Source organism: Macrotis lagotis, chromosome 1 (genome assembly GCF_037893015.1).
Source record: "Macrotis lagotis isolate mMagLag1 chromosome 1, bilby.v1.9.chrom.fasta, whole genome shotgun sequence".
Classification (NCBI taxonomy): Eukaryota; Metazoa; Chordata; class Mammalia; order Peramelemorphia; family Peramelidae; genus Macrotis; species Macrotis lagotis.
Window position 1 is genome coordinate 311,097,855 of NC_133658.1, and position 18,559 is coordinate 311,116,413.

The window sequence follows — 18,559 nt, forward strand, 5'->3', positions numbered from 1 at the left end:
AGTATCAAGGAAACTGAAGTAAAAAAAATGCAAAGGAAGCTGTATCAGATTTAAAACTATACTATAAAGCAGCAGTCATCAAAACTGTCTGGTACTGGTTAAGAAATAGAGTATAGATCAGTGGATTAGAACAGTTACAAAAGAAACAGTAGTAAATGACTAAAGTAATCTATTGTATGACAAACCCAAAGACATTAGCTTCTAGACTAAGAACTCACTATCTGACAAAAACTTCTGGGAAACTGGAAAATAGTATGGCAAAAACTAGGCATAGACCCACATTTCATACCCTATTCCAAAATATGGTCAAAATGGATACACAATTTGGACATAGAAGGTGAACCACAAACCAATTAAAAGAACAAGAAATACTTCATCTGTCAGATTTATGAAAAAGGAAGAAATTTATGACCAAAAATGAAATAAAGTACATTATAAATTGCAAAATGAATGATTTTGATTATATTAAATAAAAAAGGTTTTTCCCTAATAAAACCAATGCAGATTAGATTAGAGGGAAAACTGAAAGCTAGGAAACAATTTTCATAACTAGTGTTTCTGATAAAGGACTCATTCCTAAAATAGAGAACTGAATGAAATTCATAAGATTACAAATTATTACTCAATTTATAAATGGTCAAAGGATATGAACAGGCAATTTTCAGATGAAAAAAATTAAAGCTATATACAGCCCTATGGAAAAACAAGTATGAGGAACCACTTCACAACTATCAGACTGACTAAGATGACAAAAAGAGAAAATGAACAATGTTGGAGAGGTTGTGAGAGGATTGGACATTAATGCACTGTTGGTGGAATTGTGAACTATACAACCATTCTGGAGAGCAATATGGAATGATGCCCAAAGAGCAATAAAAACTTTTGACCCAGCAATACTAGGCCTATATACAAAAAAATTCATAAAAAAGTGGGAAAAAATCCACATATAGCAGCTCTTTTCATTGTTGTAAAGAACTGGAAATTGAGGAGATGCCCATCAATTGGGGAAATGATAAACAATGAATACTGCTGTTCTATAAGAAACCATGAATGTTCAGATTTTAGAGAAGTATGGAAGGAATTACATAAACTGATACTGAATGAAGGGAGCAGAACAATAAGAACATTGTACATATTAAAAACATTGTGGGCAGCTAGGTGGTGCAGTGGATAGAGCACCAGCCCTAGAGTCAGGAGTACCTGAGTTCAAATCCGGCCTCAGACACATAATACTTTCCTAGCTCTGTGTGACCTTGGACAAGTCACTTAACCCCGTTGCCTTAAATTAAAAAACCAAAACAAAAACCATTGTGAGTTGATAGATGCAGCTCCTCTCAGCAATTCAGTGATCTAGAACAACCCTGGGAGATCTGTTATAAACAACACCATTCACATCCAGAGCAGGGTAAAAAACAACCAAAAACCTGACAAAATCTAAGTAGATATTATGTTTACTTTTTTAAAGTTTTTCTTATATTTTTACTTCCTATCTTATGGTTTTCTTTCTTTGCCCTTAGTCTTAATTCTTCATACGCAAAATGATTTTTATGTAAACACTTTAAACACAAATGTACATACAACTTTTACCAGACTGTTCTTCACCGAGGAGAGAAAAGTGAGAAGGGAAGGTGGGTAGAAAACTGTAAATTATAAACATGCAAGTGAATGAATAGTGGAAAACTTTCATGACATGTAACTGGAAAAATAAAATAAAATATCAATCTAATCTGAAAAAAAGGGAATGTTCATGGGGCAGCTAGGTAGCACAGTGGATACAGCATCAACTCTGAAATCAGGAGGACCTGACTTCAAATCCAGCCTCACTTATTAGCTATGGACCATGAGTAAGTCACCTAAACTTGATGACCTCTAAAAAAAGATGAGGGGGAAAGAAAGTTCGTGCAGTAGAATGGAAATATACAAAGGGGTCTGTGTGTGTGTGTGTGTCTCATGAAAATAAAATGCTTGAATAAAACAAAAAAACACTGAACAATTTTCCAGCTGATACCCAATTCATGTTCAAAATATTTGTATTGTCAGACTATTTCTGGGGTCCATATCAAAATCTGAATAAGTCATTCTTCAATCATTTTTTCCAAATAGATCTGTCAGATTGTGAAGTTCCCTAGACATTCATGTCTGAGGATGTCCATTTGCTGATTCTTTTTATTCAAAATCCCTGAAGAGCCTACATAATGAGACCTATAATGATTCATGGTAATTCACAGAGGAAAAATCATGTATAAAAGAATTTTATTTTCTTTTCCAGTGGGGTCAAACGCAAACAGAGAATGGGACCCACTAAACTATATGAAGATCCCTGTGGGCCTTATGACTTAGGATTAATATCTATTTATGTATTTTATTTATTTTCTTTAATTTTTCCTAATTACATTTTAATCTTGTTCAGGCTAAATTTGGGAATGTTGTGGACATGTTTGACACCACTGCTTTAGTATATTACACAATTGTATAGTAAATTCATAGAGAGAGTCAATAAGAACATTCATTAGGATAAAAATATAATTGGACAATGAATTAGGGCCATAATTGAGTACAAAGAGGAATGTGAGATTGATTTCAATTAAAGAACTACTCGGCATTTTTAGCGACTTCCCCCCAAACCCCACCTAGAGCTTCTCCCTAAAACAAAATTCATTTTTAAGCATTAATAGTCATCTGGAGATGCATTATGGCTATGAGTCATGGACTATAGCAAAAATACTGAAAAATATGAGATATAGGTCACCCAAACAGACTGGAGCATATTACCAATAAAAAAGTATAGGCACGAAGTAGTGAAAAAGATATCAGAGATAAAGTTAGGGTGGGGATATCAGTCATTCATTGAGAGTAAAGGATAATCAATGGGGAGCCCCAAAGCTACACTAGTACATTTATAAGATTAAGAGACCAAAAGACCAAATAAACTATTGTAAAGTTAATTGGGAAGATCCCAAGTGTTAGATTTTATAGGAAGATATGTATAAGAATCACATAGGGTGAAAAATTATGAAGAGGACACAATCTTTACAGTGTAGAAACTACCTATAACAACTGAAATGACAGATCCTTTTTTTAATTTTAGAAAGGTTTTATTTATTTTCAGTTTTACAATTTTTGCCCCAATCTTGTTTCCTTCCCCCAACCCCCCACAGAAGGCAGTTTGTTAGTCTTTACATCATTCCCACAGTATGCATTGATCTAAATTGAATGTGATGAGAAAGAAATTATATCCTTAAAGAAGAAACATATAGTATGAGATATAGCAGAATTACATAATAAGACAATTTTTAAAAAATTAAATTAAAGGTATATAGAAAGTCTTTGGTCTTTGTTCAAACTCCACAGTTCTTTGTCAGGATACAGATGGCATTCTCCATCACAGATATCTCAAAATTGTGCCTGATTGATGCCCTGTTGGTAGGAGCAAGTCCATTAAGGTTGATCATTACCCCCATGTTGCTGTTAGGGCATACAGTGTTCTGGTTCTGCTCATCTTGCTCAGCATCAGTTAGCACAAATCCTTCCAGGCTTCCCTGAATTCCCATCCTTCCTGATTTCTAATAGAACAATAGTGTTCCATCACATACAGATACCACAGTTTTTTAAGCCATTCCCCAATTGATGGACTTTCCCTCAGTTTCCATTTCTTTGCCACGACAAAGAGAGCTACTATGAACATTTTTGTACAGGTGAAGATTTTACCCATGTTCATAATCTCTTCAGGGTATAGATCCAGTAGTGCTATTGCTGGATCAAAGGGCATGCACATTTTTGTTGCCTTTTGGGCATTTCCAAATTGCTATCCAGAAAGGTTGGATGAGTTCACAGTTCCAACAACAATGTATTAGTGTCCCAGATTTCTCACATCCCTTCCAACACTGAGAATTGTCCTTTCTGGTCATATTGGCCAGCCTGAGAGATGTGAGGTGGTACCTCAGAGATGTTTTAATTTGCATTTCTCTAATAATTAGTGATTTAGAGCAATCTTTCATATGACTATAGATTGGTATGATTTCCTCATCTGTAAATTGCCTTTGCGTATCCTCTGACCATTTCTCAATTGGGGAAATGGCTTGACTTTTTTTTTTTAAATTTGACTCAGTTCTCTTTATATTTTAGAGAGGAGTCCTTTGTCAGAAAGACTAGTTGCAAAAATTGCTTCCCAATTTACTATATTTCTTTTGATCTTGGTTACAATGGTTTTGTCTGTGCTAAAGCTTTTTAATTTAATGTAATCAAAATTAGCTAGTTTGTTTTTAATGATGTTCTCCATCTCTTCCTTGGTTATAAATTGCTTCCCTTTCCATAGATCTGACAGGTAAACTATTCCTTGATCTTCTAGTTTGCTTATAATATTGTTTTTTATGTCTAAATCCTGTACCCATTTTGATCTTATCTTGGTATGGGGATGACAGCTCCTTTAAAGCACTTAAAGACATGCACTTAATACATTGTGTTCAAATCCATGCCAAGATACCAAAGGTAACAAAGTTTAAGTACCGCATGAAGTACTTAAGCATTAAGTAGCCATGACGATGCATAAAGAACTAGAGGATGCCTTTGAACGCATGGGAAATTACTCCTGTGGAGCCTGAGAACCACACCAACACAAGTAAAGAAGAATTCAGGAGATCTGCACTGTTGAAGGGGATCCCCACAATTAAGAGACCACAATACTGTAACAAGTGCCATACACTGACCACAAAGCAGAATGATGGAATGAGCAGTATATATATGGTTATTCTATGGTGAACATGCATGTATTCAAATAACAGGATCTAAAGCTAGATGAGAATTCAAAAGTTCAGCTACTCCAAATCTCTCTCCATAGAGAGATGCATTTCTACAGACTGCTCTGCTAAAAGTATATATTCCTCTTAAGGAAGAAAACTGTCAACAGTCTATTATTAACAAACATCAGAAATTTTAAATATAACTAATACAAGATAATTTTCTTTTTACCTGAAGATGACCATATTCCTCATAGGAAAAGATTTCATCTCCTGTGTGTACATTGAAAATAGAATGCAGACATGTTGTTGGGCGGGGATCTTGTTTAAATTGCTGAACCTGTAAGCAAAAACAAAATAAAATTAAGATGAGAAAATCTGAACATTTATCCAACCTTAGAGACCTCCAATTGTTCTTTTATAAAAATTTCCTAGTATGAATAGTGCAAAGAAGAAACATAGGCAATGTACTAAAATGGACTACATTCAAGAGTGAATGTAAGCAATACAAAGAAAGAGTTCCTAAATGCTTAATATAAACAGTGAATATTGTTACTAAAAAGTTATTATTTGGCAAATATAACAAGTATAGTTATTATAGTACTTACAGTTTATCTAAGTTTCATATCTTATTTGAAATTGAACATTGAACTTCATAGATTACCATTTCATTGTACATTGCTATTTGCAAATGTTTATGTAACACAAGAAAGTGCTTCAGGCAACAGTTACTGACTCACTCTAATTCATTAGCAATTCTATACAGAGCAAAGGTTTCAGTGCACAGTATCTCCCTGTAGATCGCAATTTTTGATCTATGTTTCCACTTGAAGTTATTCATTTCCTTTCCTCATACCTGCTTCTCAGTATTAAGACTATCTAAACCTTAGAAAACAAGAACCACACCTTTTATTATCTTACATGACATTATAGGCATTCAATGAATATTAAATAATCCGTCATTTGCTTCTTATCTCTGAATACCAAATCCTTTCCATTAGCTGAGGACATGCTGTGGATGATCTACTCAATAAAAAACAAATTATTTTTCTTCTTTGTATAACTTGAAGTGATGATTTAGCATTTTTGTGGTCCAGATTTTGTCATATTAATCATACAGATCTTTTCTAATAGTTAAGGTAGCCACAAAAATTTAAATATTATCTTGATATATATATATCTTACATATTTGACCAACAATTATGAAAGTCAAAACAAAGTGTGCCAGGCATGGATTCAGGAAGATCTGAATTCAAATTCAGTCTCAGACACTTAGCTGTATGACTTTGGGGTAAATCACTTAATCCTGCTTGCTTCATTTTCATTATCTATAAAATGGGCTGTAGAAGAAAATGGCAAAGCATTCCAGTATTTTTGCCAAGAAAAATACAAATGGTTTTGCTCAGCCAGACACAACTTAGTAACAACAATGGAACATAAGGACTTAGGTGGAAGCAAGGACTTCTCTCTCATATAAAATGGCTGCCCATTCCCAAATAGTCTAGATAGTGAAGTATCATTCCAGTCAGATCTCAAGATCTGAGCAACTTAAAGCAAGTGGTCAGGTGAATAATCTATCATTTAAACTCTAACTCAGACATCACTTTCTCTAAGAAGCCTCCATTGATATCCTTGATTTATAAATGAGACCCCAGATAGAATCCTATTCTTAGAGTTGAAAGGGACACCAGAGTCAATTTAGTACAATATATTTATTTCATTTCATTTTATATAATAGGAAACTGAGACACAGAATTTTAGTGACTTGCACAGTTACACAAGTTTTAAACATCAGAGGTAGTACTTGAACTCAGGTCCTCTGACTACATAGAAGGTGTTTTTTTCCCTTGTACCATGTGAGCAGGCTACAAAGCACTTTGCTTCTAATGAATTTCTTCCATGGTATTTCTTATCATGCCTATGTGAACCAAACATATAGTTCCCCAAAATAATATTTTACCAGTGCTCTTTCTCCTTCAGGACCCAAAACAGCATTATGGTGTCTGTTCTTAAAGAATCCAACTACATAATTGTGGACAATATTTAGAAGATCTACCATTTGTCTCCAAAGGAGGATGAAATGAGAAGATACATTTAACACAGGTCCAAGCAGATATCAAGTTCTCAATGAATGCTTGCTCTACTCCTTATCCCTACTTTCTATTCACACTATTCTGCCTCTTTCTCTATGATCTCTGCAACATTCCAGGATACATAAGAGAATGTTCCTGGAGTAAAACACAAACATGCTTTAGTCATCCCATGTGAATCAAAAAGGGCAAAGAGTTTAACATATTATAAAGCGATTGCTGCTGCAAATATGTTAATTTGCCATTTACAACTATCCTCACTACATGTAAAAACTCAACATAAATTTAAATGTAATCATTATATCATGGGATAAAACTACTAAAATCATTAAAGACACTAAAAAGGGAAACTATGTAACTATGCTTTGAGTTTTGAAACTGTTAAGATAATTTAGTATTTCAAAAAACTCAACTCTATAAACTTTAAAGATTAACAAGGTATGCTGTCTGGCAATTTAAATAACAATAAAACAAAAAATAAAAAACCTCTTCAGGGAATAGTAAAGAGAGATCTTTAGTCAAGTTAGAGCTGGAAATAACGATTAAAGGATTCACTTTTCAGACTAAAGTCGACACAGAAAAAAATGATACACTTAATGCTGCTGAGAAATTTTAGCTTGCTTTTCCCTTGTAGTTTGTCATTGCAAATAAACATTTTTTTTCTTTAGACAAAAAGGCAATCTAGCATATTTGGAGCCATTACCCAGGCACACTTGAGATATCCCACCTGGAAAAAAATTCTAGAATTAAGGAGTTCCAGATAGTAAAATACACACACACACACACACACACACACACACACACACACACACACACACACATATATATATATATATATATATATATATACATATAATACACATATGTATATATATACATATATATGTATATGTATATATAATAGTATTGATGCTTCTAGTGCCTTCAACCTTTCACAATTTTGCTGCAATCAACACCTGCAGCCTAATTTCACATGCATTCTGTGTCATTACCTGTCATCTCTCACCTCAGTTCATTAATATAGGCATAGACCCATATGCCCAAACTGTACTTTTTCCCCTTATCTACCTGTCAAACTTCCCAAATCTTAGAGTGTGAGTTGTGGCTTCCAAGAAGTCTTTGATGATTTCCCCAAGCATAAGAGTCATTTTCCTTACTCAAAGTTTCCTCTGGCATATAAGGTTTAACTTAAAGCGTGAAGAAATCTGAGGAGATATCCGATACTTCTGAGCTCTATGTTATAATACAATACAAAGTTAGAGACCTTTATTATCATCATATACTATAAATTTTTTAATGATACCTGCACATCCAGATCAATTATAATCAGGAGAGATTTCAAATTCCTGCATGAATTAACCAACATTATCATAATTAATAAATATTTCTTAAGTAGCTATTCAAGTACTCAAAACATGTGGTTTTAAAGACTCCCAAATGGAGGCATGTATCCTTAGAAAACTGTGTTCTGTGTAAATTCTGTAAATATAATATCACTGTGACCAAATAAGAATATATCTAAGCAGCAATCAAGTGATATATGATTACCGATTAAAGGGCAGGAACATGGGTCATATCCCATGCTCCCAGTCATAACTAATTAAGGGCTTATCTCTAATTCTAATCCATCCACCCCCTTTACCCATGAAATCTACTGACTCTCCACCCTGACTTCACACTCCCATCTCCAAATACTGGATTCTTATGGATATCCCATTCAGAGTATCTATAACCTAAATGGTCCAGACACACCCAGTAACCATATCAGAAAAATTCCCATTCTTTACCTCACCTACCTTGCTAACCCTGCTTTGCAGAACACCTCACTGCTAGAGGTATGCTAGTATGCTAGAGCATGCTTCTCTCAGGAAGCAGACTCAGCATACCAGTGCAGTATCTAATAAGATACCACTCTTTTCATTTTTGGTGCAATCAAGTGAGACACATAAGACTAAAAGATACAGATGGACTGAGATTTACTTTTAGCTCTTATCACAAATATTTTCTCCCAAATCTACTCCTCTTCCATTAGGATATCATAATATCCCCAGTCAGTCAGGTTCACAACTTTGGTATTATCTTTAACTCTTCACAAACTCTTTTACAATAAATATCTAATAAGACATCAAATCTTGTCATTTCTACCTATGGAACAACTCATCCAAATTCTCTCTATTCATGTTGTCATCACCCTAGTTCAGACCTTCATTATCTCTTACTTAATTTACTGAATTAGCCACCTAGCTAATCTTCCTGTCTCAAATCTATACCTTCTCCAATTCATCCTCCTCAAAGTGGCCAAAAATGATTTTTCTAAAAGGGTAAATCTGTCTGTTCAAGTCCCTTACTGAAATTTCAATGGTTCCTCCATTAATTCTAGTTATTATTATTATTACTATTGTTATTAAATTCTAATATTATTTCATCTTATCTCATTTTTACTTTCTATATTATCTAAATTTTAGATGTATAAGTATTCCTATAACAATCCATGCATATAATTTATTTTAAAAGTAAATATATACATATTGGGAATGCCTACTCAAAATATATTTTACTGATAGGGATATGATATTAAAAAAATCTGGCCAGCACTACTCTACATACTTATTCTCTTCTTGATTTTTAAATACTTAATTTTTAGGCATTTGGAAAATGTAAAGAAAGAGATGAAGTATGTCTAAAGGAACAATAGGAATGCATATGTGAAAGTATGTTTTTGTTTACTTCATTAAGTTTTCAAGGGAAAATATGAAAAGAATAAGAATATATCTAAGCAGCAAGGCAATAACTAATGGAAACAAAAGTTAGCATTAAGGATAAATATTAGTGAATCCTCTTCTCTTTAACCTTACTCTCAGATCCTAATAAGCTCCCAAGGGTTCAATTTGCCTCTCAATGCATTTAACTCCAAGAAATTCCCATATTACCAATTCCATATAAGTTCATACAAATTTATCTCCAGATTACCAAAAACAAAACCTGTGGTTCTAAATAACATAGGTAACACAAATCATTTGTGCTTTTATTTTCACTAGCAGAGAGATAAAATAAATTTGACTTAGATATTTCACCTGAATGAACAAAAGAGTATTTTTTTTCATGTTTTAAAACAGTCAAGCTCCAGGGAAGAAAAAAAGGGACAATAATTATCTATTGTCTAACACAGTGCTTTGAAAAATAGGTGCTAAATAGTCAATCTTTCATTGGAATGAATAAGAGGATCTTTCCTTGGAAGGAAGGAATATTGCAAGAAAAAATTTAGCTTCCAAAGATCCAATGAACTTTCAACTTTTCTAATTTGTTTCAAGGTACTAAGTCACAAACAACACCAACATGGCAGTAACTTCAAACATTTTGACTACATACAAATAAAATAAAATAGGGAGGGGAGATGAGAAATAGCTGTTTTCAATAACTATTACATTAAGTCAAAGAATTTGGGAACTCGGTCACAGTGATACAGAATTCACACAGAACTTTAAAAGTACAGAAAAGATCTTCAGAGTTTTGTTTTATTTTTAGAAATGTATATTTTTAAAGTAAACTTTCTGCTATTTGGTATATATTATAACTCTGCCAATACTTCAGAGAATTCGTATTTTCAAAAGTGAGTGCTTTTTAGGGCCACCATGCCAATTTCAAGATTTACTGTGACCAAAAAAAATTATTCACCTGAAAATATATATATATATATATATATGTATGTATATATATATATATCCCAAGTCTTTTAAATTTGATGGAACTTTGCAGATAGAACCCTTGAGAAGGAATGGTCATGTCAAAAAACAATATAAAACATTTAGGAGAGTCTTTAACTGAATATATTTAAAATGAATCAGTAGATTTTACTAATGACTCATAATTAGTATAATGTTAAAAGATTGTAAATGATTTGTTAAATTATGTAAGGCTGAATAAATATATACTATAGTTTTGAATAGTTTAACCTTGACATGTGGATTAGTATAACTTATGATCTCATACTGTAATTAAATTCAAACATTTTACTTTTGATAATATTTCATATAATATTATACTCAAAGTACTGATTCATGCTTTTATATAATTCATGTTGAATCTGTTTTTACATGATTTTAGCAGAATGGTCCAGATAATGTAATATGTCAAGGGGAATGGAAATGACAGATTCATGTTAGTATACAGGATTCAAGCTAATATGAGGTAAATCTGTACAGAATCTGCAAAGAAACAGAAATGACTACATAATAACAGAACAATGTTTGGATATTCCTTGAATAAGACCATCTAACAAATGTTTCAGTCAAATAAACAGATGGGGTTCAAGGCACTAAACTTGTTTAGCAATTACTTGAAATTCAGGGTTTTGACATCCTTCTTGAGGGAGAAGCAACAGAGCATAAATTGTACATATCAGACACTGGTAACAAAACAGCTTATGAGAGAAAAAAGGTTAATAGTTAAATATACCCAATATATCTAAGTTGATATATTTTTCATATTCAGATAGATTCTCATCTTCCATCATGTCTCCCAGTCAGTTAAAAGAATGGCTTTAATCATTACTTCATGTATTCTATAAAATAGCACTTTTAATTTAAGAATAAAATCTGAAAAATTCACTAATAGTGATTATAAATGTCTAATTTTGATGGACAAAATGTAAGTATTTCAGATCTCCATATCAACTAATGAAAAATTAATTTGTTTTGTAAATTCTCAAGGCAGAATATTGTAGTGATTAAAAAATAAAACTTAAAGTTTTAAATAAAACTTTTATCTTCAATGATAGATCTTAAGGCAAAAAAAAATAAAAACAATCATAATTTTCTAGTCTTTCATTTTTTGAGAATAGAGAAATTAAAATCTAATATAAAGGTGGTGAATGATATAATATATCTAAAATATTATATGCAATTGATTTCTAAATAATTATTATATGCCTTGCTTCATGTTAGATAACTACAAAAGTTAGAAGTTTATATATAGCATGGTTCCCACTCTTTTTTTTGGCAAGGCAATGGGATTAAGTGACTTTTCCAAGGTCACACAGCTAAGAGAATATTAAGTGTCTGAGGCTGGATTTGAACTCAGTCCTCCTGACTCTGAGGCCAGTACTCAATCCACTGTATCATCTAACTACTCCTATGGTCCCTACTTATAAGAAATTTAAAAGGTAAAGAATTCCTATGAGAAAAGGGTAATGTTTAACTTCATACATATATATATATATATATGTATGTATGTATGAATCCACACATACAGACATACATATATATATATATACACATATGAAACATTTATTTCTAAACTCCAATGAAAATTAAAATAAAGTAAAATGGTCAATAACACATGTTTAAAAACCTAGATTGTAGAATTCACATTGATTTCTTGAAAAAGCAGCTTATACATAACCAGGTGTTTCATCACAATTTTTACAAATGGTGAAGAATATATCTTTTGTTGTTGATGTACTATTGAATAATGTCTCTTTTAATCTATCTCATCCCAACTGGGGTTTACTGAAGTGGTTTGCCATTTCTTTCTCCATCTTATTTTTACAGCTGAGGAATTGAGGCAAATAAAGTTAAGTAACTTCTCAAAGTCACACAGTGTCTGTCAATCAACTTTAATAAAGTCATAGAACACAAGTAGTAGCCTTTGGTTCTGTACCATTTTAACTCATTTAACAAATATTATAGAAAACAATAATCATCTATATTTATATCATATCCCCAAGATACTCAGGAGGCTTCCTGAGGACTACATCTTACTTTCTATTTTCTCCAGTGCTAAACAGGAAGTTCAGTAGAAAGAAGGAATTTGTAAAATGTTCTAGAACTCAATCTCATTCTGTCAAAAGAGGAATTACGAGAGAATAAAGCTGAGGAAAGGTTAAGTAACATGCCCAAGGACATATAGTATTGTAAGCAGCAGATGTTTGCAGGTTCTCAGTTCAATGTTCTTTCCACGATAAATCTGTAAGAACTGAATTTTGAGACGTGATGGAAAATGTCATCCATGTTCAGAGGAAAAAAACTATGGATTCTGAATGCAAACCAAAGCATACTATTTTCACTTTTTAAAATTTGTTTTATGTTTTTCCTTTCTATGTTTGTTTTTCCATTTTGTTCTGATTCTTTTTCATAACATGACTAATAAGGAAATGTTTAGTATGGTTGTAAATGTAGAACCTATATCAGATTATTCACTATCTTGAGGAAGGGGGAGAAAAGGGAGGGAGGCAGAAATATGTGGAAACAAATGAATGCTGAAAACTGTCTTTACATGAAATTGGAAAAAAATTAAAATTAAAAAAAACTTTTACAAATGAGATCTATTAAGACTTGGAGAAACACATAAGAATAAGAAAAACATCCCCACATTTCCTGGATCTAGGTAGAGCAAAATAAACAAACTTAGTGGCATAGAAAAAAAAGAATTGAATTTGGACTGTTCTATATTTTCTGGCTATTCTAGCATAGGAATCTCAAAGCTATCATCTATTTCAAATAAATGGTGGAAGGGGTGATTTCATTTTCTACTTGAAAATAACTTGTGTTGGCTCAAACGTCATTGGGCAATCATAGAAAGTGTATTTTATATACACACATACACATATAAATTTCTCTTTTTTATATATAGCTATTTCTATAGTTATTAGAATAATAAAGATCTTGAGTCTTCCATATGATCCTATAAACTAAGCAAGTTGATCATTTCAAGTAAAAAATTTTAGTATATGAACTATAAAAATTAATAAAGTGACAAAAATAAGTGTGAATTATAATCCTTAATTGACTCTGAGAAAATATTTTATTTCTTTCTAAAAAGTGGGCTCAGGAGGTAGTAATAGTCTTTACTTAACTGGACTGTCCCATCATGCTGCTTTGCTTTTTAAAGGTATTCCCCCCCCCCGAAAATGTTATTGCTAATGATTAATTTAATTCTTCCAAAATTAAATGAGAAGTTCCATCCATACTATACTGTTTTACCTTATCAGCCTGGCGCATGTAGCAGTAGAGAATTCCTCTCATACATTTTATAGCTGAATGCTCCAGCTCATGGGTCCTTCCCTTGTCATCATCAATGCGTCTGGTTGAGAGAGATAATTCACAAAACAAATTGGAAATGCAGTTGCAAAGAAAGCAGTGCTTTAGATAATTAAATATTTAACTATTCAGTTAATCCTGTGTTAGAGTGATGTCCACTAATTCTGTCACAGCTAAAGACTACCATTTTTACTTTTTCTTCATTAAAAAAGAATCTTTTATTTTTATAAAAACTATATTTCCAAATATATCCCACTTCATTCTCCCTTCCCAGGGAGCCCTTTGAGAGAGACAAACAGAAAGAGAGAGAGAGAGGGAGGGAGGGAGGGAGGGGGGGGAGGGAGGGAGGGAGAGGGAGAGAGAGAGAGAGAGAGAGAGAGAGAGAGAGAGAGAGAGAGAGAGAGATAAAGAGATTAGACATAGAATAGCAAAAACTAAACAAAAAAAGTCTAACATACACAGTATCCAAATATATAATTGCTCATCTCTGCAAAGAAGGTGGGGATACTGCTCCTCATATTTCTTTGGGGTTATTTGATCATTATGATATTAAAGCATTTAGTTTCTCATTTTATTACAATTGTTCTTTGTATTTACGCTGTAATGTATAATTGGTCACTGTAGCCAAGGTAGTTATTGTGCACATTGTTTTCCTTTTCTGATTATATAACATTTTATGAGTTACATAAATCTTCTCAAGCTTTTCTACTTTTCTTATAATATTTTATTACATTAATAAACCACAATAAATGGAGATCTACTTGATTTCCAGTTCTTTGCTATTACAAAAAGTGCAACTATCAATAGTTTATTGTATATAAAGTCAGCCTCTTTGTTATCGACCTCCTTGTATAATATACATTTTGTCAATTATTTAAATGAAATTTCCCATTTAAACCTCAAATTTTTAAGACAATGAAAGATAGAACCGTGTTGTCTGCTTTACTATGTACTACCATAAGGTCACTGTCAGTCACCTATATTTTAAAAGAGCTAAATTTCAAATCGGGAAACAATAGAGAAAGTAGCATTTACAGATGATGACTCAGTTAAATATTCTGCTTACCCCTAGCTCTTCCTAAAATATATCTGAAATATGCTACATGTGTATTAAGTATATATTTTCTAAGTTGTATAAAAAATAACTACTCTTGCCCCCATATTTAGTGAGCATTAAATAAAACTTATGATAATACAAATAAACTTGAAAAAAAGAAAACAATGCTAGACATGAAGAAAAAACTACATAATATTCCATAATAGAATTCAGTTTGCATTTTTCTTTGCCTCTAGAAATTTTATTTCTTTAGTTTGCTCATCTGTGTACTGGAAATTAAAATTTATAAGGGGATATACAACTAAATTCCACTAGGGATTTAATTTTGTTAATGTAAAAAGCCACTCAATTGTTGACAATGGGGTATATTTAGTAATATCTAAAGCCTTTATATAGAATCCATTAACTTGTAACAATTATCCCAAGTTTCAGAATTGACTGATATACGTTCTTCTTTAGGCCCCATCTGTGAAAAAGAGTAGAAATGGGTAAGAAGAATATTGGTAAGCTTAAAAGATGAATAAATATCTTATGGGAGGAGAAATCAATATTTATTGGTTTTTGGTTGTTTTTTCAGTCTTGTCTGTTTCTTCATGACCCCTTTTGGGGTTTTCTTGGAAAAGATACTAGAGCAGTTTGACATTACCTTCTCCAGTTCATTTTACAGATGAGGAATTAAGCTAAACCAGGTTAAGTGACTTGCACAGGGTCACACAGCTAGCTAGTAAGTGTCTGAGACTGGATTTGAACTAAGGAAGATGAGTCTTATTGATTCTTAGTGAAGTATTATACCCCTTTCATCCCCTAGCTGCACAAAGAAAGTAATAAGTATGCCAAAAATAAATGCAATAGTTGTGATAAAAAATAACATTCACACTCTCAGATAAGTGAAAAGTAAATTTAATACTTTCACTATCTCAAATCCTATTATATTCAATTTAAATAATACAAATCCTATTTTCTTAAAGATTACATAATTGCTATTATTTGCCATTTGAATAGAAAAAAGTAAAAGTAGAAAAACTCAACTGTTAAAGCAAATAGTGACAAATGAGTTGTCTATTTTTTTGTAAAAACAATATTTGACCAAAGATTCTTTGAAGCAAATTATTTGCATTAACTGGAGTTTAGCCACATACATGATCTAAATTTTAAAAATAAATATTAAAATTTTTATTTTATTAAATTCTTGCTGTCTCTTGTTTTGTTTTCATTGGAAAACTCTTGGACTCAATTTTTAGTGTAAAGTCTATGTTTAAATAAAACATGAGCAGGTTGTGAGAGACTAAAGATTTTGCTGGTTCCAGGATTCCATAGATGTCCCTCTATAAAGAAATGACAAACTTACAATTGGGGAATACCCAGAATAACCTAAGTTAGAAGAGTGAACTGCATCCCTCTCAGGCATGTCAATGAGCCTCTCTGGACCTCAGTTTCCTCATTGTAAAATAACAAAATGTAACTAGATGGTCTCTAAGGTTCCTATCAAATCTAAATTTGTGATACTCTTCAGGTATATACTCTGTTTTACTTTACAGAAACTGGATCACTTAATGGTAAAAATTATATCAATATCTCTTTCCTTTAAAAAATTTTGAATTTAAAGAATTATGGTAAATATATGTTCTTTACAAAAATATAATCACAGTAATAAAGTATCCACTTCCTTCAAATGACACAGGAAACAACATTAAAATATTGTCTATAATATTAATATCTAATTACTTTTTTCCAAACAAGCAAACAAAAAATAAACCAACTTATTGTTTAATAAAGATTTATTCGTGAGATTATATATTTTAAAATAGAAAGGACCTTAGAGAGATCAGTTAGGTCAGCTTCCTCACTTTGCAAATTAAAAAAAAAAGTGAGATCTAGAGAGGCTAGGTGCATATCTGGGGTAACATAGGGAGGAACTAAATGACAGAACCAGGATTCAAAATCATTCCTTTTACTCCAAATCCAATACTATAATGCATAATGTACCTATCTCCCTTTTCCCATTACACTAAAACTTATGCTACTTAATTTGGCAAACCATTACCCAGTCCCTTTATCAAATCATATGATTCGGATCAAAATTTCCTTAACTTTCAAGACTGATTAATTCCACTTATCAAAGGCTGAGGTTCAGAATTATGGAGAACCAACAAAAATTTTCAAAAGTAAGATTCATTCTCAAAAAGCTAATGGCCAAGGGATAGGATCAATTTCATTTTGTAAAAAGAAATACAATCAATAACCGTGAAAAAAAGATTTCAAATCCCTGAAAGAGAAATACAAATTAAAACAATACTGAAATAGCTCATTTCATTCTCATAAGATTGGCAAAGATGGCAACTTTAGAAGCACTATGAAAATATAGACATATTAATATAAAGTTAATCTAGTAAATTTGGAAAGTAATTGAAAGAATCATTCTCCAAGAATTGAACCAATATTCACAGTAGCACTATTTTTAGTAGCATATGAAAGCTAAACATCTTTTTCTTCTGTTCTCAATTGTCATTCTAACCATATAAGCACAAAGTACTACTCCTTTTTTAAACCTCCTCTTTCCATTAATATAACTCCAAATCAGAGTACAGTGGGCTCGGGGCGGGAGAGAGAAGTTGTGGGGGGGGCAGTTGGTTTGGGACCGTGCTCGATTGCTGCCACCGCCACTGCTGCTGCTGCCATCGTGCCAGCCAGTCAGTTTCTGCAGCTAGATGAAGATTCAGAATGGGAGACAACCCGATTTGGGAGCAAATTGGATTCAGCTTTGTGCAACATTACTACCAGTTATTTGATAATGACAGAACCCAATTAGGAGCAATATATATTGATACATCTTGCCTTACATGGGAAGGGCAGCAATTCCAAGGCAAAGCAGCCATTGTGGAGAAATTGTCTAGCCTTCCATTTCAGAAAATAAGCACAGCATCATAGCTCAGGACCACCAACTCACCCCTGACAGCTGCATACTCAGTATGGTGGTGGCGCAGCTAAAGGCTGATGAAGATCCCATCATGGGATTCCACCAGATATTTCTATTAAAGAACATCAATGATGCTTGGGTGTACACCAATAACATTTTCAGGCTAGCGCTGCACAACTCTGGCTGAGCCTCCTCTACCCCAGGAGCCCACGCTGTTTCCTTCTCTCTCTCCTCTTTCCGATATCATTCACACTTCCTTTCCCCAGGCCCCTCCAAAAACTCCAAAAATGATTACACAAGCCTGCAAGGCCGCGGTGGGTGGACACTGCAGTGGTGGCAGTGGCACCACTATTTGAGTGTGTTGTGCATGATATTTGGACATTAGACTAGCTGCATCCAACAGGAGAAGTTTGTGTTGTACCAGAACATGCCTTAGAAAGACTAAGTAATGCAAAAGGTTGTCTTTTTTTTTAATGTACTGACAAGTTGCTCTAGTAACCCAAAGAAACGAAGGAGAAAGCAACAGCTGCATGTGCAGCCCAGATCTTGATTTGTTCAGATGTTCCAATGCCTCATTATACAATAAAACCATGAAAATTTAAAAAAGACATATAACTCCAAATTTTATTGTCCTTAATTCTCATTAACCTCAAAATATTCTGACCTTAAGGGATTCTGACATTCTTATAGGATTTTACCTTCATTACTGATTACCTGAGATC

General features: G+C 32.8%; 1 protein-coding gene and 1 pseudogene across 3 annotated transcripts in view; one reads left to right on the forward strand and one right to left on the reverse strand.

The window, feature by feature from the left end:
• Positions 1-18,559, reverse strand: part of PHKB (phosphorylase kinase regulatory subunit beta) — a 256,778-nt gene that overhangs the window by 186,747 nt on the left and 51,472 nt on the right. For all 3 annotated transcript variants that reach the window (XM_074211412.1, XM_074211413.1, XM_074211414.1), the window contains 2 exons: positions 13,807-13,906; positions 4,969-5,076 (listed from right to left, as the gene is read on the reverse strand). In XM_074211412.1, the coding sequence (XP_074067513.1) occupies positions 4,969-5,076; positions 13,807-13,906 (208 nt within the window). The remainder of the gene's footprint in view (positions 1-4,968; positions 5,077-13,806; positions 13,907-18,559) is intronic.
• Positions 17,642-18,078, forward strand: LOC141505517 (nuclear transport factor 2 pseudogene; annotated as a pseudogene).